The sequence below is a fragment of the Chiloscyllium plagiosum genome, chromosome 7 (assembly GCF_004010195.1).
Source record: "Chiloscyllium plagiosum isolate BGI_BamShark_2017 chromosome 7, ASM401019v2, whole genome shotgun sequence".
Lineage (NCBI taxonomy): Eukaryota > Metazoa > Chordata > Chondrichthyes > Orectolobiformes > Hemiscylliidae > Chiloscyllium > Chiloscyllium plagiosum.
Genome location: NC_057716.1, coordinates 66,787,578 through 66,812,379, shown reverse-complemented (window position 1 = coordinate 66,812,379; position 24,802 = coordinate 66,787,578). Strand labels below are relative to the sequence as shown.

At 39.7% G+C, this 24,802-nt stretch overlaps 1 protein-coding gene across 2 annotated transcripts in view; it reads right to left on the bottom strand.

The window, feature by feature from the left end:
* The window catches only part of tgfbr2l (transforming growth factor beta receptor-like), a 101,112-nt gene that overhangs the window by 44,593 nt on the left and 31,717 nt on the right, over window positions 1-24,802 (bottom strand). For both annotated transcript variants that reach the window (XM_043693969.1, XM_043693970.1), the window contains exons 2-3: window positions 4,080-4,233; window positions 3,118-3,320 (exon numbers count right to left, since the gene is read on the bottom strand). In XM_043693969.1, the coding sequence (XP_043549904.1) occupies window positions 3,118-3,320; window positions 4,080-4,233 (357 nt within the window). The remainder of the gene's footprint in view (window positions 1-3,117; window positions 3,321-4,079; window positions 4,234-24,802) is intronic.

Sequence of the window (24,802 nt, the reverse complement as noted above, 5' to 3'; positions counted from 1 at the left end):
CACTCTCCTCATTCTTGAAGAAAGGCTCCTGCTCGAAACATCGATTCTTCTGCTCCTTGGATGCTGCCTGACTTGCTGAGCTTTTCCAGCAACACATTTTCAGCTCTGATCTCCAGCATCTGCAGTCCTCACTTTCTCCTAGAAGATTTTTACCAGGATGTTGCCTGGTATGCAGGGAAGGTTGTATGAGGAAAGGCTGAGGGACTTGAGGCTATTTTCATTATAGAGAAGAAGGTTATGAGGTGACATAATAGAAGCATACAAGATGATCAAAGAATTAGATCGGGTGGACAGTGAGAGCCTTTTTCCTTGGACGGCAAAGTCTAGCACAAGGGGACATAGCTTTAAACTGAGGGGTGATAGACATAGGACAGATGTCAGAGATAGGTTCTTTACTCTGAGTAGTAAGGGTGTGGTTTGCCCTGTCTGCAACAGTAGTGGACTACCAACATTAAATGTTTTAAATGGTCGTTGGATAAACATATGGGTGATAATGGAATAATGGGCTTTAGATTGGTTTCATAAGTTGGCGCAACATCGAGGGCTGAAGGGCCTGTACTGCACTGTAATATTCTTTGTTCTATGTTCTATTCAAGGGAATTCACAGATTAACAATCCTTATGGATTAGTGAAAAATGTCACAATAGTGACTTCAAGTCAGAATTCATAAGAAACAGAATTATTGAGGGACAAATTTAATAATGCTCAAAGAAGATCTGACTCAAGAGTAAGCCATTCAGATGATAAGTGAAGCACAAGTCCAGAAACAAAATACATCAATCCTAAGAAGAAAAGATCTACTCAATCCAGGAGATCAGCAGAGTTCATTCAATTCTTAAAGTAGCAAACCACAAACACAAGTGAGAAACCAACACATTGAATAGGGCAGGTACCAGATGCTAAAAGAACTTGTCAATACTGGTGAACTAAAAGCTATTAACAGATACAAGTTGGATGTCACATGCTGAAGTGAAATGGAAGAAACAAGTCCAAGCAGAAATTTAACTTCCTTATCTGCCCAGGAAGAATCCTCAGTAATTGTGACAGAGATCCTGCCCAGGCAGAAGCAATCCTTAAATAGCAGGACCGATGAAGTGAAAATACTGGTTTCACCAATAATGAATTTGCTGATGATGATGTTGAAATAAAAAGTTTATTTGCTTCTGCACAAATCTATCAATGGATTGAGAATAAAAATCTGCTGATGTAGATTGAAGACCTACAATTTCATGAAACTGAAGTACTGTGGATGTTGGAAGTCTGAATTCAAAACAGAACATGCTCAAGAAACTCAGCAGATTTGACAGCATCTGTGGCGAGAGGAACAGTTCTCTGGTCGATTATCTTAGTATGCACTGCCTACTATTAGCCTTCCCCATTTATTGAGCTGGGGATGAGTACTGATATGTATCAACTTGCCTGCACAAGTAGCAGTGTTCTTTAATAGCCAACAAAGCTGCAATGGAACTTCAATCCAGGATTTTCCAGCTGAGAGACAGGAAAGCTAATCACTGAGTCACTCCAATTCCCAGCCAGATGCTTTCCCATATGGAAGAATAATAATTGCGAGTTCTGGACCATTTCCCAGTTTTAAACATTGTTACAGCCCATTAACTCCTTAAACTAAAAACATAATAAGCATCAACTTCATTGTAACAGCTTGCCTCAATAGGATGAGAAATTATCACTGTTGTAATTAGTTTTCATAAACACTATCTAACATACAGCAATACACTTTAACTGTTTCTCTCGCCACAGATGCTGTCAAATGTGCTGAGTTTCTTCAGCATATTCTGTTTTCAATTCATTTTTCCAACATCCACAGTACTTCAGTTTTTTTTTAATAATCAACCAGTATTGTGAGATCCAATGTGTAAAAAGCCAAAAGAGAAACCAAGTTATAGAGAACAACCTGGACTCCATAGTTGCTTATAGCACAAATATACCTAAACAAGCTTGAGCTGTGCTTACTTTTTGCATCCACATTGGAAGATAGATTAATTACTTATCCACTTTCATTGTTTCAACCATGATAGAATATAATTTTGTAACGTTTTATTCATGCCTGGGATACAGGCATCACTGTCTGGGCCAACATTTATCAAACATCCTTAGATTGCCCTTGTGACAGTGGTGGTGAAACTGTCTTTTTGAACTGCTGCAGTCCAATTGGTGTAGGACACCTGCAATGCTTTTGGGAGGGAGAACCAGGACTTTGGCCCAGGACTTTGATCGAGAAATAATGAAGAAACAGTGATATATTTTTAAGTTAGGTTGATGAGTGGCTTGGGAGGCAACTTGCTAATAGTCGTATCCCATGTATCTGCTGCCCTTGTCATTCTAGTTGGAAGTGATCATGCATTTTGAAGGTAACGTCGAAGAAGACTTGGTGAATTATTGCAGTCCATCATGTAGATACTACTGAATGTCAATAGTGGAGGGACTGAATGTTTATGGATATAATGTCAATCAAATGGGTTGCTCTACCCTGGATAGTGCCAAGCTTCTTGAGAGTCATTGGAGCTGCACACTTACAGGCAAGTGGAAAGTATTCTATCACACAACTCACTTGTGCCCTGGAGATGGTGGACAGGCTTTCTAGAGTCAGGAAGTGAGTACTCACTACAAGGTTCTCAGCCTCTGATGTGGTCTTCTATTGCAGTATGCCAAAGACAAAAAGCATCTCCAGTTCAAGTCACAAAATAGATCAAAAAACTTTCCCAGGAATGAAAAATGTACATAGACAGAATTAAACAGAAACAGTATGTAGCAGGAAGAGTGGAGACAAAGGGAGCAAGGTTTCAATTTGGTCTTCTTTATGACTTGGTATCAGCTCTGGGTGTTTTGCTAGGAATGTGAATTAACAATATTCTTAAGAGAGAGATTATCACAGGTAGAATGAATGGAAGAAAATGTGAACGTTTATTTAGTGTGAATGTTGTAACCTAGACCAGAATCTAGTAATGTAGACTTCTTTTTGTGTTTTTATTTCTAAGTTGTTGATTTTGAAAAAGCATCTAACTTCCTGAGAAAAGGGGTGTGGTAAACAATGCAAAAAGCATGTAATATACAAAACAAAATTGCCTTAAATTTTTATATAAAAAGATAAATACTCACTAGTTTGGTCATTTTGAAATATAAGTTTATCATTACACTCCTGTTCATTGGTACATCCACAGACATACATCCTTCCTTTCCCTGTGGGCTGTTCAGTCATGATACAAACTGTTGTATTGTAAGTTGTGATTATTATGTCTTCCACTGGTAAATTTGGATAATGACACATAGTTTGAACACTTGTGGATTCATTGTCCTTCTTCCTATGTAGAGTCACAAAGGTTAATTGGAATGGCATGTAAAACAAAAATACAAATTTGTAAGTTCAGAAATATGATTAACAATTCTTAATCATCAGCATACACAGTAGGTTGTGCAAAATGCAATTTTTGTTGGAATATGTTAATGTGGAAGATAATTATAAATAGCAACAAGTGGAAGAATTTGTGAAATACTTCTGATTGGGATGATTAGATTCCCTACAGTCGCCCAAGATGGGAATCAAACCCAGGTCCCTGGTGCTGCGAGGTAGCAGTGCTAACCAGCGAGCCACCGTGCCATACACACCATGATGTGATGGGAATGCTTTAATGAGTTTCCAATGGATGAATATGACACACCAGGTTGGCACACATGTTAGGGTCACTCAATGGTGAGCACAATGCCAGGGATTAAGGTTCAATTCCAGCCTTGAGTGACTGCCTGAGTGGAGTTTGCACATTCTCCCTGTGACTGTGTGGGTTTCCTCCGGGTGGTCAGGTTTCATCCCAGGTTCCAAAAATGTGCAGTTTAGTTTGATTTGAATGGTGAAATTGCAATTTTTGTCAATTTAAATAAAGGCACTTAGTGCTGATAAACAACTAAACCGTCGAGAGGGGACAGAATAAAGTTGTGTTTCCTAACACAATTAGGAACATAGTTGCAACTGAAGAAATGAGAATTCACAGTAAGGTTGTCACCTTCAGAAAGCACGTACAAAAAGAAGGTTAAGCACAAGATCTAAAACTACAATTAACACTTACCATATAGCAACACATATTTCCTCTGAACTTACACAATAGGAATTCAATGTACAATTGCTGTAACATACATTGTCCTCACATATTGGGTTAGTATAGTCACACCACTTGCATAGGTTTGTCTCCAAGAAACTTGTAAGGACATGGATATTCAATACTGTAACACAAAGAAACAAGAAAAAATAACAAAATCAAAAATTGGAATTGCTGGGAAAGCTCAGCAGGGTCTGGCAGCATCTATGGAGAAAAATCAGAGTTAACATTTTGGGTCTACTGACCCTTTCTTCAGAATAAAGAAACTTGGATATGCTCATGAAGTGCGATGACCTTTAAGGTTTTGGATCAAGAGCTGAAAAGTGAGAGTAAACTGGATATTTCATTTTTCATTGACACAGACACAATGGGCTAAATAACATTTCTCTTTGCTGTAAACTATCTAAAAATAATTGCTGGGCAGTACTGAAATTAAATATTGCTAAAAGACACAACGTTGATACTTTTTGTCTTATGTTCGTTGGCCAAAAGACTAAGTATCCCTTTCTCATGCTGTTCAAATTGATGTTCCTTTTTAAAAGCTGGATTTTTGTGTCCTAGTTCTGATGAATGCAAAATGTAAAGCTTTGATATAGTGTCCCTTTCTAGAAATGTCTGAATTTCTAGAACCAAAAATCCACACATAATGTCTCACACTTGCACACGCACCACATGGGTGCTGGGGAACAGATTAAAATTAATAATTGGTTAAATGGTCATCCAGTTGCCATGGAGGTCGATTAGAAGATGGATGACTCAGTGAAGTCCTAGTGAAATAGCCAGGAGTTTTTCAGGAAGGGCTTGGGACTATCAAAGATGCCAAAGCCAGTTTCCATATTGACCAGGAAGCAATTCTGAGATTTTGCAAGTCCCACCTGGTGCCGTTTGCCTTGTGATCGAAAGTAGAGACAGAAATCAAGAAGTTGGATGAGCAAAGGAATCATCAAACTAGAGCAGTTTGCAGAATGGGCAGCACTGGTCATACCGATGGTGAAGCCTGACAACATTTAGGGATTTTCATCAAATTGTAAACTGTTTCTCACAGCTGGATAAATACCCGATCCCTCACAAAGAGCACTTGTACGCAAAATTGGTGGGGGGCTGTCCTTTAGGAAGCTGGACATGAGCCACGCCTACTTGCAATTGCAACTGGATAAGGAGCCGCAGAAGTATGCTACAATTAATACCCGTAAGGGTTTATATCAATATACAAGACTGACATCCGAGGCATCATCAGCCTGCGCTGTCTTCCAGCGGATCATGGAAAATATTTTACAAGGGCCATTTATCTAGATAATGTACTATTAACAGGGAAGATCAGTAAAGAGCACTTGGAGAGCTTGGAATCGGAGCCTAAATGTTTCTCCCAGTTGGACATTCACCTTAGAAGGGAACAATGTATGTTCCAGGTGCCCCAAGTGACCTATTTGGGTTACAAAGCTGGCAAAACCTGGTTACACCCATTGGAAGATAAAATGATGGCGATCAAAGGTGCCCCGGCTCCCATGTCTGTACCGGAGTTTAGATCTCTCCTTGGGTTAGTGAATTATTATGGAAAATGCATACATAACCTGGACTCCATTTTGGCACCCTTACACTGTCTGTTGAAAAAGGTTCAGCCTTGGAAATGGTTGTGTAGCTAAGAAGTAGCCTTTAGGGAAGTGAAAAAGCAGCTATCGTCATCTATGGTGTTGGCCCACAGCGATCCGAAGTGACAGGTGGTGCTGACATGCAATGCCTCCCTGCGCGGCATTAGGGTAGTATTGGCTCATCAATGGCCCAACAGGGAGGAACACCTGAAAGCATACGCTTTCTAGACTTTGGCTGATGCTGAATGAAAATATGCCCAGATAGAGAAGGAAGGTTGGGAGGTCATCTTTGGTGTAAGGAAGTTCCATCCAGTACCTTTATATACAGGAATTTGTCATTGTAATCGCAAATCCCTGTTTGGGATACTGATGGAAGACAAGCTGCCCATAGCTTCTGGTAGAATTCAGCATTGGGCCGTTATTCTCAGTGCGTACAAGTATAAGACAAAGCACTGTCCAGGAAGCTAAGTGGCTAATGTGGGTGCCTTGAGCTGCCTCCTACTGTCAGATACCCCACTGGTGGTGCTTCCCCTGGAAGATTCTGTTTTGGTTTTAAACTTCCTTGACACCATTCCAGTCACCGCTGACAATATCCAACAGTGGACAACAAAAGATCTTGTCCTCGAGAAACTAAAACAGCTGGTGGTAATGGGGGGGGGAGACAGGAGGACATTCACAACCAGGATTGAAACCTTTCTGTACCTGGTGAGACCAGATCACTGTAGAGGACAGCATATTACTATAGGGAAGCAAGGGTGATTGTCCCAAGTAAAGGTCTCTGCCAGATACAGGCTGAACTCCTCCATGTGAGACGGTGTTGCTGGAAAAGCACAGCAGGTCAGGCAGCATCCGAGAAGCAGGCAAATCGACATTTCAGGCTGGAGCCCTTCATCAGCAACTCCTTCATGGTCATCCAGGGTTTCCAAGATGAAATTGCTAGCAAGAAGGTATGTCTGGTAGTCAGGGTTGGATGCTGACATACCTGCGTTGATGGGGCAGTGCCCAGAGTGCCAGCAAAGACAAAAGTTGCCACCAGCACCACCCCCACATTCATGGGAATGGCCACATAAACCCTGGACTCAGTTGCATGTCGATAATGCTGGCCCTGGTGATTGTGGACACCTATTCAAAGTGGTTGGACATGCATAAAGTTAGTTTGGCAAACTCAAGGATAACAATTGAGAAGCTGCAAGCATCGTACATGATACATAGACTCCTAGAAGTACTGGTCATGGACAATGGGACATCATTTACCAGCAGGGCATTTGAATATGTTCAAAAGTCAAATTGCATTCAGCACATAAGGACAGCTCCAGACCATCCATCGTCCAACTGTCTAATGGAAAGAACAGTCCAAATGTTGAAGGCAGGCTTAAAGAAGCAGCTTCAGAATCATTTGTTACCAAACTGTCCTGGTTCCTGTTTGATTATTGGACCATCCCATGTGCAATAATTGAAATTGCAACACGACCACCAATGCTGGGCACATGCCTCCTCTCAATGAGAGAGACAATTTAATTCAGGGGATGAAGTTTGGTGCCGGATCATGGGAATAGCTCTGTATTGGTACAACTAGGCAAAAACAAGGACTGTAGATGCTGGAAACCAGAGTCTACATTAGAGTGGTGCTGGAAAAGCAAAGGTCAGGCAGCATCAGAGGAGCAGGAAAATCGATGTTTCGGGCAAAAGCCCTTCATCAGGAATAGAGGCAGGGTGACTGCAGAGTGGAGAGAGAAATGAGAGGGGTGTGGGGGTGGAGAGAAAGTAGCATTGAGTACAATAGGTGAAATAGGGTGGGGATGGAGGTGATAGGTCAGGGAGGAGGGTGGAGTGGATAGCTCTGTATTGGTATGGGTTGACATAAGATTAGGTCCTGTGACCTATTTCATAAGGTAGGTGATATAGTCCTGAACTAACATCTCGCAAAAATGGGGCAGGAGCAAAACATCTTGGCCCCTCAGAATAACCAGAAGGCCTGTCAGAAACTGTTCTCCCCCTCTGTCTAGAGTCAAGGAAACCTTAGAGGCCGAGGTGAGTGTAGCCTTGATACTGTTACTGCCGGAAGAAAAGGAGGAAAATCTCCTGAGACTCTCCAGATGCATGAGACAGGCTACAGTCCATTACATGCCACACGTGTCAGAGGAACTGGACCTGAGGCAAAAATGTCACAGGTCTGGTCTTTCTCTTAGAAATTTTCCTATGTCCCTGGACCTGGAAGTGAGGGATGTAATGCTTAATACCAGGTGGATCTTGTGTTCAGTGTGAAATCCTTGATCAGAGTTGTTAACCTGGGCCAATCAGGAAAGCTCTGGCTGAACGGCATAAGCAGGAATTCAGAACCTCCTCAGTTCAGGCAATTGACTCCAATCTGGTTGGCCACAGCCAGTGTACTGTGCACAAGTAAATAAAGGGTGACTTGGTGACAGGATATCTGCCTTTGTGCAATTATTTCAGGTGCTGTAATATTTGGTATGAAATCAAGAATTATCCAAAATGTTACACACAAATGTTTTGAGAGAGTTGAAAATATTTTCATAGAGAATTATTCCATTACTGCTTAATTCACCCTTTTAAAGTCACATGTTAAACTAATTAAGAAAATGAATTTTCAATCCATTCAAGCAATAGGATCAATAATGCGCACAGGTGTTTCAAGCATCAAAATTAAAAACTGCTTTAAACTACCACACAGCCAAAACCCAATAATTACGCTTGAAATCTATTTTAAACATTTCAGAACTAATTTGCTGTCCTGCATCTGCAATCTTTTAAGGGTGTGAAGCCATTTTGGAGCCAAACTTATCAAGGCCCCATGATGAATGCTGGGATTATGATATAAAAACAGAAAGTGCTGGAGAAGTATCAGCAGGTTCGGCCACATCTGTGGAGAGTTAAAACAAAGTTCACATTTTGAGTCCAATATAACTCTTCTTCGGAACTGGACTTGAAGCTACACAGTTGTTGCCAGATCTGCCTCAAACCTGCAATATTTTGAATTATGATGATTAATTTGCCCAATACTCATTGCTTCCAATGCAGGCAGGCAGGCAACTTTATGTTGCCTGCTGAATTGCATGGTTGCTATGTGACATTTAATACGAAATGCACATTTGTGTGACTGCATACCTCCACTTGTGGCCTATTTTCACCACCCAAAATGGTACGCCATTTTAGTCTGTACCATTTAAAACCAGCCTGCACCTTTTAAAAGCAAGGCATACTCTGCCTGTGGACTATGTCCAGGAATGGTGTGTGGAAAAGGAATAAGAGTAAATTATGGCACAACGGGGAAAGAGCATTAATAAAAGTTCCCTGATGCTATACTAGATACCTTGGCAGAGGAAGGCGAGAGGGGAGATGTGCATTATTCTCACAGCAAATATTGTGGAGACAGTGGACGAAGATAACCTTGGTGGCTAATGCAAGGAATCAGGCCTCAAGGACCTGATTGCAGCACTGTAACATTACAATGACCTATATAAACATAGGATTGCAAGATCATAAGATACAGGAACAGAAGTAGGCCATTCAGCCCAGCAAGTCTGCTGCACTATTCAAAGGGAGCATGGATGCTCTGAAAATCATAAATTTCAATTTCTTGTTTTATCCCCATATCTTTGATTCCCTTACTGATTATGAGGCTACCTCAGCTTTGAAAATATTTACATTGACTAGCCCCTATTGCTATCTGCGATAAAGAATTCCACAGATTCACTATCTACTAAGAGAAGAAGTTCCTCCATGTTTATTCTAATAGGATGACCCATTATTTTGAGGATTTTGCGGCTAGTCCTAGACACTCCCACAGCTGGAAACAATCTCTCTGCTAACAATGTTTTATGTTTCAATACAGTTGCTCCTTATTCTTATAATCTACAAGGGGAATGGACTGAAATTACTCAACTTCTCCTCATAAGACATTCCTCCATACCTGGGCTCAATCTAGTTGGCTGAATTGACCCCCATCACCTGTATATCTTTCCCTGGGTAAGGGGCCTAAAACTGTTCACGGTATTTCAGGCATGGTCTCATTAGTGTTAGCAAGACTTCTCTGTTCTTATAGGAGAAAGTGAGGACTGCAGATGCTGGAGATCAGAGCTGAAAATGTGTTGCTGGAAAAGTGCAGCAGGTCAGGCAGCATTCAAGGAGCAGGAGAATCGACGTTTCGGGCATGAGCCCGAAGAAGTCTTGAAGAAGGGCTCATGCCCGAAACGTCAATTCTCCTGCTCCTTGGATGCTGCCTGACCTGCTGCACTTTTCCAGCAACACAGTTTCTTCTCTGTTCTTATACTCCATTCTCTTTGACATAAAAACCAGCATCCTATTTGTCTTCTCAATAACTGCTGCACTTATGCTAGCTTATTGTGATTAAAGCAGGACGACTGCCAAATTGTTCTATGCTGTAATTTTCTGCAATATTTCACCATTTAAATAATATTTGGCTCATCTATTCTTCCTGCCAAAGTGATATTTCCCCACATTATATTCCATCTGCAAAGTTTGGCCTACTCACTTAACCTGAGCTGAAAATGTGTTGCTAGAAAAGCGCAGCAGGTCAGGAAGCATCCAAGGAACAGGTGAATCGATGTTTCGGGCATAAGCCCTTCTTCAGGAATGCTCACTTAACCTGTCTATATCCTTTGTAGAGTCTTTGAGTCATCTTCATCACCAGCATTCTGATATATTTTTGTGTTATCCATAAACTTCCCTTAGTAGTGAATAGCACATTTACTTTCCTTGTCTAAGTCATTAATAAATTGCACATACTTGTGGTCCTAGCATTGGTCCCTGTGACACACCAATAGTTACAGGTTGCTGTCCTGAAAATGCCCCCTTATCCAAACTCTCTATTTTCTATTAGTTAGCCAATCTTCTGTCCATTCTAACATGCTACCTCCACGACGGTAGGCTCTTATTCCATAAAGTAGCCTTATGTTCAGTACTTCATCAAACACCTTCTGAAAATCCAAGTAGATTATTTTACATCTACTGCTTCCGCATTAGCTACCCAGCATGTAAACACCTCAAAGAATTCTAAAGTATTTGTCAGGTATGATTTCTCCTTCATGAGGGCATGCTAACACTGCTCGATTTGTGCATTTCTAAATACTCTATTTCTTCCTTTGTAATATTTTTCACATTTTTCCCAATCACAGATATTAAGCTAACTGGCCTATAGTTAGTTATTTTTGTCTCCTTCCTATTTTGAATAAAGGTGTTGGGTTGGCAATTTTAATCCTCCGGTACTTTTCCAGAATCTAAGGATTGTCAGAAGGTCATGACCAGTGCATCCACAATCTCTGTAGCTACTAATTTTAATATTCTAGGACATATCCCCTCGATTTAGATGACTTAATGCCAATAGTTTCCTTAATATTTTTTCTCTAGCGAAAAATTATTTTATTTATTCCTTCTCCCCCTTTTGCCTCTTAATTAATTAGTATTCTTCAAGTGCCATTAGTGTCTTTACTGTGAAGATGGATGCAAAATCTTTATTCAACTCATCTGCCATTTCCTGGTTCTCTATTATCATGTCCCAAGTTTCATTCTCCTGGCTTATGTGTACTTTGGCTTCACTGTACCTTTTTATATAATTAAAGAAGTGTTTATTTTCCACTTGATATGATTTGCAAGTTTACTTTCTCCTTTTCTTTGGTTATCTTTTGTAGTTATTTAAAAGAATCAATAACTAGAGAGAGAATAGGACCTTGAAGGACCAAAGTGCACATTAATGTGTGGAATGGCAGGAGATTGGCAAGGTCCTCAATGAATATTTCTATTCCATGTTTGCCATGGAGTAAGACATGAAAACTTGGGAACTTGGGGAAGTTAGTAGTTATATCTTGGGGACAGTCCATTTCACAGTAGAGGAGGTGTTTGACATATTAGAATATATGGAAGTGAATAAATTGCCCGGTCTTGACCAGATATATCCAAGAACACTGAGATGCTAAAGGAGAAATTGTGGGGAACCTGGCTGATAGATGTATGTCATCGTTAGCCATGAGTGAGGTCCCAGAAGACTGGAGGTTGCGAATATTGTGCCCTTATTCAAGAAGGGCTGCAAAGAAAAACCTGGGAACTATAGACTAGTAAGCTTAATGTCTGTGGTACGTAAGTTACTTGAGAAGATTCTGAGGGATAAGATATACATACATTTGGAAAGACAGGATTTGATTAAGAGTAGTCAGCATGGCTTTGTGAGTGGGAGATCATATCTCACAAATTTGTTAGAGTTCTTTGATGAAGTGACCAGGAAGGTTGATACGGGCAGGGCAGTAGATGTAGTCTGTATGGATTTCAGTAAGGCCTTTGATAAGGTTCCACATGGTAGGCTGCTCTGCAAGGTTAGATTGTATAGAATCCAGGGGGACCTGGCTAATTGGATACACAGTTGGCTTGATGATAGGAAGCAGAGGGTAATAGTGGAAGGATGCTTGTTGGACTGGAGGCCTATAACTAGTGGTGTGCCTCAGGAGTTGGTGTTGGGCCCATTGCTGTTTGTTATCTATATCAATGATTTAAATGAGAATGTACAAGGCATGATTATTAAGTTTGTAGATGACACTAAAATAAGCAGTATTATGGACAGTGAGGAAGGTTGTCAGAAATTGCAGCAGGACCTTGATCAGTCAGGGAAGTGGCAAAATTGAGAAATGGCAAATTGAGTTTAATATAGATAAGTGTGAGGTTTTGTATTTTGGAAATTCAAATCAACGTAGGAGTTTCATGGTGAAGTTTAGGGCCTTAAGGATTGTGGAGGTACAGAAGGACTTTAGAGTTTAGGTGCATGGTTCTCTGAAGGTGGAGTCACATGTAGACAGGACAGTGAAGAAGGCTTTTGGCACATTGGCCTTCATCAGTCAGGGCATTGAGTATAGATATTGGGAAGTTATGTTGCAGTTGTACAGGACATTGATGAGGCTGCTTTTGGAGTATTGTGTTTAGTTTTGGTCATCTTGCTATAGAAATGCTGTTATTAAACTGCAAAGAGAAAATTTACAAGGATGTTGCCAGGACTCAATAGTCTGAGTTATAGGGAGAGGTTGGACAAGCTAGGATGTTTTTCTTTAGAGTAAGGAGACTGAGAGGGGATCTTATAGAAGATCATAGAAACATAGAAGATAGAAGCAAGAGGAGGCCATTTGGCTCTTCGAGCCTGCTCCGCCATTCATCAAGATGATGGCTGATCATCCAATTCAATAGACTAATTCTGCTTTCTCCCAATAACCACTGATCTCATTCACCCTAAATGGTATATCGAGTCACCTCTTGAATATATGCAAAGTTTTGGTTTCAACTACTTCTAGTTCAGCACCATCCTCATGACCTGTCCTACCTTCCAATCTTGCTTCCCACCTATCCGCTCCACCCTCCTATCTGACCTATCACCTTCATCACCCCCTCCATCCACCTATTGCACTCTTAGCTAGCTTCTCTCCAGCCCCCAGCTCTCCCATTTATCTCTCCACTCTCGAGGCTCCCAGCCTCATTCCTGATGAAGGGCCTTATTATCTACTGTCTTTATTATCTACTGTCCATGCATGTTAGTTTTCTGTGATTCATGAACGACTACACCTCCATTTGCACCGGAGCACCTCGAAATATCTCTCCCTTAAAATAGTGGGGTGCCTTCCCATTTTTCTGACCCAAACGCAAGAGTTATTCCAACTACATTCCTATTTCATCCCACAATGGCTCCCTGTACCATGTCCTCATATACAAGGACCTCTGAATGTACGTTCAAATACCATATCCCATAATTTCCATGAACTGCACTTCACATGCTTCACTCAACTGCCAGCAATCTTTATCAAACAGGGCTTATATTTAAAATACTTAGCAGATGTGGTGTTGCAGTGGTCTTGACACTGGACTAGAAATCCAGAATCCAGGATAATGTTCTGGGTACATAGGTTCAACTCCCATTAAAGCAGATGGTGAAATTTGAATTTAATTAGAATTTTGCGATAAAACATTAATGGTGACCTATAACAATGGCCATAAAAATAAACTTATCTTTAGGGAAGGATATCTGCCATCTTTCCCTGGCCTGGCCAACACGTGACTCTAGAGCCACAATAATGATGATGACTCTCAATAGCTCTCTGGACAATTAGGGATTGGCTTTAAGTGCTGGCCTAACCAGTGAGGTCCACATATCATAAACAAATGTTTCTCTAAAAATAACACAACCTCATTTCAACATGATACAAGCTGAATTTCATTGATACAGGCTTCTCACCTCTCGCACACTGCCATTAATTCAACCATAACAGCCACATCATCCACACATATTGCACTCATTTACTAATACACTTCTCTCTCTCTTGCATGGTAATTTGACACATAATCAGAGCCAGTTCAGCTAACCAGTGGGGGACCAGATAAGATTGTATTTCAGAACCCTGATGGATGTTTCACTATTTAAATTGACCTTACTGAGAATATAGCCAGGATTCTCTTAAGGTTAACATGCAGGTTCTGTTGGTATTTAGGAAGACAAATGCAATATCAATATTCATTTCAAAAGAACTAGAACACAAGAGCAGAAATGTACTGCTGAGGCTGTATAAGGCTCTCATCAGACCGCATTTAGAGCATATTGAGCTGTTTTTGGCCCTGTATCTAAGAAAGGATGTGCTGGCAACAGAGGAGGTTTACAAGGATGATTCCAAAATGAAGGCTTCATTATGTGAGGAATGGTTGAGGACTATTGGTCTATACTCAATGGAATTAACAAGAATGAGGGGCTATCTCATTAAAACTTACAGAAGACTGAGAGGCCTGGACAGAATAGATTGGAGAAGAAGTTTCCACCAGCAAGAGAGACTAGAACCTGAGGGCACAGCCTCACAATGAAGGGATAACCCTTTAGGATTGAGGTGAGGAACAATTTCTTTAGCTGGCTAATCTGTGGACCTCATTAGAGCAGAAGACCGCTGGAGGCAAATCATTGAGTATATTTAAGAAAAAGTTAAATATATTCACAATTAGTAAGGGGGTCATTATGGGGAGAAGGCAGGAGAATGGGGTTGAGAAACATAGCAGTCATGATTGAATAACAGAGTTGTCTTGATGGGCCAAATAGTCTAATTCTGTTCCTATATCTCATGGTCTTATGGCCTTATGGCCTTACTCCGTCTTTTCACATGCCCTTTTCTCCTATCTCACAAGCTCTTCTGATTTACAAGCTTCAAATGATACAAACATCTGTTTATTCTACCTGTCATGTTATGGTGCAAGAAGAATGGATACTCCTGCAGCCATGCCTGGGAATCCTTGAAACTAGGTCAAAGAGCTTAGCATAGAAACACTACTTGACAGAGCTCTAGCAACCACACGGCAATACGTCAGCAACTAACCTGTACATTGTTAATGATTCCTTTAAATAGCTTGGAGGTTCATTCAGGACAGTGCTAGCTCAAGCATTAAGCTCCAAATGCAGTGCGAGCCTAAAATAGTGTTGTACACCGATCGGTCTCATGATCTGTTTACTTTTCATACTTCCTTTTGATTTGCCCTGTGTGTAACCTAATGTACTTACCAAAATGACATCTTCCACAAAATGGTGCTCTCCTCCCAAACGTCACCCAACAAATGTTGTGCATTAGTAATATACATGTGCGCCATGGGCAGCATTTTGGATGCAAAAACTGCTCACAGCACTGATAATGTTGATGCTAGGGAGATGAAAATTGCAGCCTTGAACTCTGTGTTTCCCTTTATAGATCCATTTGAATTTGTTTCGTTCAATGAATATCTTGTGAGGAAATCAAACACAGTTTTGTGTCAGCAGTTAAATATAAGAGGTAATTTGGAGCAGTATAAGAGACGAAGATTGACCAAGTTAGATTATAATCTTCTATCAGGAGGAACATTAACTTCTTGAAGTTACTACAGCGTCCAATCCCCTCCCCCCAACATCGACATTCTGACTGCCACATCATTCATATTGCCTCTAATTAAATCCAGATGATGAATTGCAAATTAAGCCTTTGGTGATTTAATAAAGCTGCACAAACATTAAAAAAGAAAGATTGTGCTTTATGAAAGAGTTCCAGATGTTACTGAGGCAAATGCAAAACATCAAAATATAAACTTCAGAAACTTTTGATGAAGCCATACTGGAGTGAAATAAAGCTGATTAAAAACAGTTCATTTTCCCAACTAAAATTGAACCTATGCTGTTTTTTCCTAAGCCAAATATAATCATGGATTAGATTTCTAAACAGAAATATGAAATGGGGATTGTTGCCAAAATCTATGCAAACATACTATTTGCTTAAACTATAAGTGTGAGATTTGATCAGCAGGCACAATGTGTATATGTTAAGTAACAAATATAATAGCAAGGAGTTCCTACAATTCCATTTTCAGAACATGTTATTGATAACTAGCTTCCTAATTGCTACACTATTAAATATAAAGATTACACAACTACATAGAACATAGATGGAAATGTGTTGCTGGAAAAGCGCAGCAGGTCAGGCAGCATCTAGGGAAGAGGAGAATCGGCGTTTCGGGCATTAGCCCTTCTTCAGGAAGAAGGGCTAATGCCCTCCTGAAGAAGGGCTAATGCCCGAAACGTCGATTCTCCTCTTCCCTAGATGCTGCCTGACCTGCTGCGCTTTTCCAGCAACACATTTCCATCTCTGATCTCCAGCATCTGCAGACCTCACTTTCTCTACATAGAACATAGTACAGATAGTTTAACAGTAAGCCAATCTTGGCAGCTTTAATTTCACTCAGTTTTAAAATATTTCTGCAAAAGATTTCTTTATAATATACACCATGATTCCTGATTTTTTTTAAGAAACTGCATTCCAGTTAAGTTGAACTTTACAACAATACAACACTACAATCAATACAACACTACAACAACCCTTGTACAACAATATATTGTCCCTTTTGTATCCATTGTTATAAAATATAGTCAGGAGACCTGTCAATAGTAACTTAAGGTAAATCATAGTAAATTTGCTGAAGAGAAACAGGAACAAAATGCAGGCTCAATGTGGTATTTCATTATTTTTAAAAATTATTTAAACAGGTAGCAATAATCTTTGAATACATCAGTTGTATTTGCTCTGTAGAAAATGGCAACTGTTTGTACACCAGAAAGGACCAATTAGTGTATAATCCAATAAAGGTTGAATGAATGAAAGCAATATGTTTATCAGTAATAACAGGTTGTAACTGTCTACTGGACCTGGAATTTTCTATCTGTATCTTCGCTTGGCCTACAGAGTCCAAATTCTGAAAAATCTTTACAATGTCCTTTCTTCATCCACTTAAACTTCTAAAATCTCCAATCATTCATGCAATTTATCTTAATTTCTGTATTTCTAATTCTGCCAACAGCTTTCTTGAAATTAACTTTCAAAGTCTTTAAGCTAGCAGTTGGCAATGTACCACAGAATTGTTTAAATTAGAAAAAAATACAATTAGATTTTGCTGGAAAAAGAGTCAATGGTGCTTTCAGCAGATGTTGCTACTGCAGCCTTCAGTACAAGAGCAGACTATTTGCAATGCAAATTCTGGCCAATCTTAGAAGAAGACCCAGCAATGCAATAAAAGTAGGCACATTTTTGCATTAACCATTTGGCATGCTTTACTTCCAATACTGACATATTTGACTATAGATGTTGAATTAGAAGTAGGATTCAACATAAATAGTATGTTAAGTGTTATCAATAATATACCATTTTACTACTATGCTTCATATTTTTAATGTAAAACGGTAAAGGTAAAATCACCATAGTCATACTGGACTACAGGGCTGCTCAGAAGAGAACTGACAATGCAGAAAGCCATGCATTTTAGCTTGCACTATGTTTTACTTGCCCATCATTCTTGTGTTTGTGGGCTGACATCAGCTCCTGATCATGACATGGTTTCTTGGGTCAAGCACTACTCTCAGTATGATATAGTCTGAGTGTTGCCCGATAAGTTAGTTCATGTAACATATACTACCAAGATAGGTTCTTGTTGAGATAGTTATCTTAAAGTTTATTGACAATACTATTTACATTGCATGATATGTCAGACTAACACATAGTTTGTTTTTTGTTACTCTATATTATGTACACATAACTGATGGACTGAACATACTACACTGACTCCGTTGCATTGACAGCCTGATCAAAGGTGAAGCGGGTACCGTTATACCAGAATGTCACATATTGTGAGTCGTGTAAATATCTTTAAGTTACACTCCATATTTGGTCCGGATTCTATTCAATAACACAACAGATCTGGCAACATATTAATTTAAAAGTTACTTTCTTGTTCTCAATTTCCTCCACAGCTTAGCATCTCCATAATCCTGTAACTTCCTCAAGTCCTAAAACACTCCAATATCACTACCATCCACAACTCCGTCCTTTTGCACATCCCTGATTTTAATCACCTCGTTATTGGTGAACATGCATGGTAAACAGCCTGATGCATAGGCTTTGGAATTCCATCTCTAAGTCCCTTTACCTCTCTCTCTCTTCATTTAAAACATTTCTTAGAACCTACCTGTGTCATATTTTCTCCTTTATTCACACTTTGATCACAGTCTATGGGATGCCATGGAATATCTCCCCACAGTAAAAGTTCTGTATAAAATTTGTTGTTGCTGATTTTACAGTGACTTACAATTCATTGGTAATCAAAAATTTAGAATTTTACCCTATTACAGTCTAAAACTGAATGGAAAATCTTAAAAGAAAATCTGAAAAGGAAAATACAATTGGATTTAAACTGAAATTTACAAAATAAAAAATAAAACCAGGGAGTAATGCTATATTTTGTTGGACATTCTATCCTCTCGCAATTTAGCAATAAAATGCATTTTAATTTTGTGACAGTCAAGTGTCATTTCATTTTTAACTTGCTCAGAATAACTTATTTAAATGATTCTAGGATTGATTTCTCCATGTGATGCTCTCATTGTGCTACTTCGTACGTGCATATAACTTCCATGTTCTTTGTAGCTTTTAAACTAGATTCTGTCATTAGCATATATGAAAATACTTTTTGGCAATTCATGAGGTTTATGCTTTCTTGCCATTTTTAATAAGTTATTACACACATAAAATGGCTTCATTGATAGTCAGATTGCTAATTTTGTTTTAAATACCCATCATTTTTTATTTTTTCTTTAAATTATAACTGCATTTTGATACCTTTTTGCATTGCTTAATTTACAATACAATATTTCAATTTCATCCCCATAATCTGATATAATTCACCTTGGAGTTTGAAAGGGCGTAGCTGGAATGAGATGTAATGGTATTACAATTGAGTAAAAGTAACTAAAAAGACATGAGTGAGGAGCTGGCCAGAGTTGATTGGAAGGGGAGTGGGGCCTAGCAGGGAATAGCAATGGCAGGAGCTTCTGGGGGTAACTCAGGAAGCACAGCAGATGTTCATCCCAAGGAAGAAGAAACAAACTAAGGGAAAGCTGAGGCAACCATGGCTGACAAGAGAAGTCAGGGAAAAAAATAAAAGCAAAAGAAAAAACATATGATATAGAGAAGATTTGTAGGAATGCCAATGCCAGAACATTGGAAAGCCTTTTAAAACCAGCAGAGGATAACAAAAAAAAGCAAGAAGAGGGGAGAAGATGAAACATGAGCGTAAGCAAGAACTGTTTTTTAAATATCAAAAGGTAAGAAAAAGGCCAAAATGGACATTGGACCGCTGGAAAATTAGGCTGGAGAAGTAGTCATGACGAACGGCAGAGGAACTGAATAGGTACTTTTCATCAGATTTCACAGTGGAAGATACCAGTTGCAGACAAGAATTTTAAGACATTTGGGGTCAGTATACTGGCTCTCACTAAGGAGAAGATGCTGGGGAAGCTGAAAGGTCTGAAGGTGGATAAATCACCCAGACAAGATGGAGTCTACCCCAGACTCTGAAGGAGATAACTGAGGAGCTGTAGAGGCATTGGTGGTCTTTTGGGAATCACTGGAGTCAGGGAAGGTTCTAGAGGACTGGAAAATGTTTAATGCAACATTTCTGTTCAAGAGGAAGGGAGGCTGAAGACAAGAAATAGGTCAGTGACCTCAGTCATTTGGAAGGTGTTAGAGTCCATTATTAAGGAGTAGATTGTGGAGTATGTGGAATTACATGGTAAAATAGGGCTGACGTAGCACAGCTCTATCAAGGGAGGTCATGCTAGACAAATCTGTTAGAATGCTTTGAGGAGGTTATGAGCAATTTAGAAAAAGGAGAGTCAATGGGTGTGACATTTGGATTTCCAAATACAAGGTGTTGCATAGGAGGCTGCTAAATAAGAGATTATGGTGTTCGGGGCAAGGTAGTAACATGGATACAGGATTGGCTGATTGACAGAAGGCAGAGAGTGGAGATAAAGGGGTAGTTTTCAGGATGACAGCCTGTGAATATTGGAGTTCCGCAGGGGTCCATGTTGGGACCACAATTATTCACTTTACACATTAATGATCTGAATGAAGGACCTGAGGGCATTGTTGCTAAGTTTGTAGATGATACAAAGATAGGTGGAAGAGCAGGTAGTGTTGGGAAGTATGGAAGGATCCCCATGTGCAAAAAAGTGACAGATAAAATACAATGTGGCAAAGTGTGAGGTTATGCACTTTGGTTGGAAGAATAGAGGCATTGAGTATTTTCTAAACAGGGAAAGGCTTTGTAAACCTCAAGTACAAAGGAACTTGGGAGTCCTAGTTCAGGATTCTCCTGGTTCAGTTTGCAATTAAGGAGGAACATATAATGCTTGCATTAATTTCAAGAGAACTAGAATTCAAGAGCAGAAATGTACTGCTGAGGCAGTATAAATCTTTGGTCAGAGCACATTGGGAGTATTGTGAGAAGTTTTAGGCACCGTACCTGAAAAAGGATGTGGCCGGGGGCAGTTAAGAGTTAACCACATAGCTGTGGATCTGGAGTCACATAGTGGCTGGACCATGTCAGGATGGCAGCTACCTTCTCTAAAGAACATTGGTGAACCAGATGACAATCAACTACAATTTCATGGTCAACATTAGACTTAATTCCAGATTTGAGCCCAGGTCCCTAAATCATTACTTGGGTCTCTGGATTAATAGTCTAGACAGATGACCACTAGGCCATCACCTCACCAAAATATAATATAGTGAAGTGTCAGTGCTTTTTGATTTCAAAATAAGAGTAGAAAAACAAAACTTTTTTAAAAATGTGAACTTTTTCAATGATGATGTTTAGAGTGAACTGGGTGGACTTGTACAAGGAACACAGAATTTTGGTGTGCAGGTACAGGCAAACTATTAGGAAGGCAAAAGGTTTGTTGGCCTTTAGTGGAAAGAGACTTGATTGGAAGAATAAGGAAGTACTGCAATAATTGTATGGGCTCTAGTGAGATTACACCTAGAGTACCGCGCACAGGTGTGTCCTCCTTACTTAACAAAGAATACATGCCTTGGAAACAGAACAAAAATCCTTTGCTAGATTTGTTCCTGGATGAGAGAGTTGTCTTGTGATGAATGACTGATAAAAGACATATACTTTTTGGGGATTAGAAGGATGAGAGGTGATCTTCTGGAAGAATATGAAAAAGATTGCCAGAGTCGAGAACATAGAGCCATATTCTCAGCGCAACAACTTGATCTTTTAGTACTGAGATGAAGAGAAATTTCTTCAGAGTCATAGAGATGTACAGCACGGAAACAGACCCTTCGGTCCAATCCGTCTATGCCGACCAGATACCCCAACCCAATCTAGTCCCACCTGCCAGCACTAAGCCCATATCCCTCCAAACCCTTCCTATTCATATACCCATCCAAATGCCTTTTAAATGTTGCAATTGTACTAGCCTCCATTACGTCCTCTGGCAGCTCATTCCATATACGTACCACCCTCTGCATGAAAAAGTTACCCCTTAGTTCTCTTTTATATCTTGCCCCTCTCACTCTAAACCTATGCCCTTTAATTCTGGACTCGCCCACCCCAGGGAAAATACTTTGCCTATTTACCCTATCCATGCCCCTCATAATTTTGTAAGCCTCTATAAGGTCACCCCTCAGCCTCTGATGCTCCAGGGAAAACAGCCCCAGTATGTCCAGCCTCACCCTATAGCTCAAATCCTCCAACCCTGGCAACATCCTTGTAAATCTTTTCTGAACCCTTTCAAGTTTCACAACATCTTTCCGATAGGAAGGAGACCAGAATTGCATGCAATATTCAAACAGTGGCCTAACCAATGTCCTGTACAGCCGCAACATGACCTCCCAAATCCTGTAGTCAATACTCTGTCCGATAAATGAAGCATACCAAACGCCTTCTTCACTATCCTATCTATCTGCGACTCCACTTTCAAAGAGCTATGAACCTGCACTCCAAGGTCTCTTTGTTCAGCAACACTCCCTAGGACCTTACCATTAAGTGTATAAGTCCTGCTCTGATTTGCTTTCCCAAAATGCAGCACCTTGCATTTATTTGATTTAGAATTATGAATCTTCAGAATAGCCTTTCCAAGAGGGTTGCGAATATTTCACAACTAAATACAGCCAATTGGTTATGCTCAGCGGACCAAATGGTCTACTCCTATTCTTTATTTTTTTGTGCTGTATTTCGAGCCCCCAAGTGGGGGTGAATATGATGGAAAAAAAGGAGGACTAAAATAAAACTGCCATCCAATGGGCTAGATGGTCTGCTACATCATTCCTCACAATTTTTCCACAAATGCCCAGAACCATTTAAGGCAGTTTAAAATATCTATTAAAGTTCCTTGTAACAAGCTGATTGTAGTAATGTCCAGTGAAACAAAGGAGGACAATATAGCCACCTGGAGGTGGATTTCTACTGACATGCCATGCTATTAATGCTCCAGGCAGGTTGGAAACCCTCCTCATTTGCATGTTTTTCGCTGCACCTTCTCCACACTAATGGGCCACAGCTGAAGGAATGTATTAATTTAATGTAAAAAATGTTATAGAGAAGGCGCCTCCATCTTTTCCTATTCTTGAATGGTGTAACAGGCTGAAGGTTTTTAATGGTCCATCCCTATTCCTAATTCATATGTGAACATTTCTACACTTGAAACGGCTGCTACTTCTGAACTGGATGGCCGATTGTAGCCCCTCCACCTCAGAAGCAAAGGCTGCCTTTTGGTCTACTATCAACCCTCTTTCCTATCTACCACCCTTAACCAGAAGACAAGCATACCATCTGGCCACACGTTTACCAATTTGGAAAAACTCTCTGCTGGATAACTGTTTCCTACACAGTGCAAGCTTCAGATCTCTTGATGGTAGGGTCCCAAAGTCCATTAGGAAAATCCTGTCCCCTACATTGTGAAGAAATGCTGCTAAAATTAGACTGCAGTCTAGCTTTCAATGTCAAGTGCCTATTCAAAATTTGCTTGTCAACATATACAGTACTTACAGAAGCTGTAATTTGATTTTTTGCTGACCCATCCTGAACAATTCCTAGAATTTATGACAGAACAGCCCATGAAACAAATTGTTCTATAGTATTAGATAAATACAAATAGCAAACTGAGAACTGAGACTATTGTCAGAAGTACTTTCTAAGGTTCTTGTGACAAGATCTCCTGAGAAGATAAATAAACAAAGGATATGTACTCTCATGTCAAATGCATTATGCTGCAGGACTGTCATCTTAAAGGATCATGAAAGTGGAACTGAAATGCATAATATGATTATAGTTAATCAAATTGTACATCAACAAAGCACCCAACAAAAGGAAAAGGATTGAAGCCTTGATTCTGTATACCAATTCTTTAACCAATTCAGAACATTACATTTCTCTGATTCTGGTCATATGCATCTCTCACTTATTTTACGCAACTGTGGGCACTTTTCTTTCGTCATTTATTAATTCTAAGGTGACTATTTTGTTCAGGATTTAAAATCTGCCAAACATTTTTGAGTCATTTACCTCACAGTTTACATATTGGCTATTTGTTATTTAGGTCCTAAGCTCTTGAATTCTGTCCCCAAAACCAATTTCTCTCCTTCGCCACCTTTCGTTTTCTTGTTTAAACGGCTTTCTGAAATCTTTATAACCTCAAAGGTGAAAAGCTGGCTAGTGAAGAGGAGGTAGAGTTTGCTGGCCAGAATGAGAAACAAGGATTTCAGCAATCTGGTAATTTGCAGGGAGGTAGCTTTGAGTAGGGTCTGAGGAAGGGGAGGTTTGACGTTTTTATGGGGGGGGAAGGAGCAGAAGACTTCTTCTATTGTCCTTGACTTGAAAGTTTTACAATTACGTGGGACAGCCTCTTTTTTCTTGCTGACAATTGCTGATTTGCCTCTGTCTGGTGAGAAGGATATAGTGGCTTTCTTGTTCAAGCCTGTGTTCTTGTATCAGAATCACATTGACAGAAACAAATTTGCCTATACTCTTGACCACCTTCTTAACACCTAACTGTAGTCAGCAACAAAAATAAAGGCCATCAAATTCCAGTGGTAAAACACAATTTCTCATTTCAAAAAATTCCCAAACCTGTTTCTGCTGAGTGCAGCAGGTTAATTTTAACTCCTTTATTCTTGGTAAGGTAGATGAAGATGGCAGCGCAGAAAAGAATGAAATTTGATGCTAATTAGAGAGGTACAAAAAACAATGTAGCAGCAAATGCTTTGGACCACTTCATTATTAGCATTTAGACAGATTCATTTATTAAATAGAGAGTATAAGCTACATGAGTGTCAATATACCAAGTTTGTTGAATGGATAAATGATTCAGAAGTTAAGTTCTCATCTTACTCTTTGCCTTCTGTTCTGTCTTGCTCAGCTCCTTCATAATTGTCCAGCAACTTTAAAATAATGTGCTTTGGTTATTGGTGGGGAGCTTGCTTAGGTCTGTAGATCTGTTGGTGGTGAGAGATAGGTCTGGACAGTACACTACACAACATTGCTGGAATCCTTTTCTTCAACTGCTGATGGTCCTCCAGTAAATGAAGTGAAAAGGAAGCATTGAACATTCTAACTGATATTATGACCTCTTTAGAGACTGTTAATATTGAATTAGAAATTCAATTATGGCACTGATTTACTGAAAGAACTAAACTAGGAGATTCCACAGTTAAAAGAAATAATTTTCACTATATAAGAATCAAGTAAATCAAAAATTAA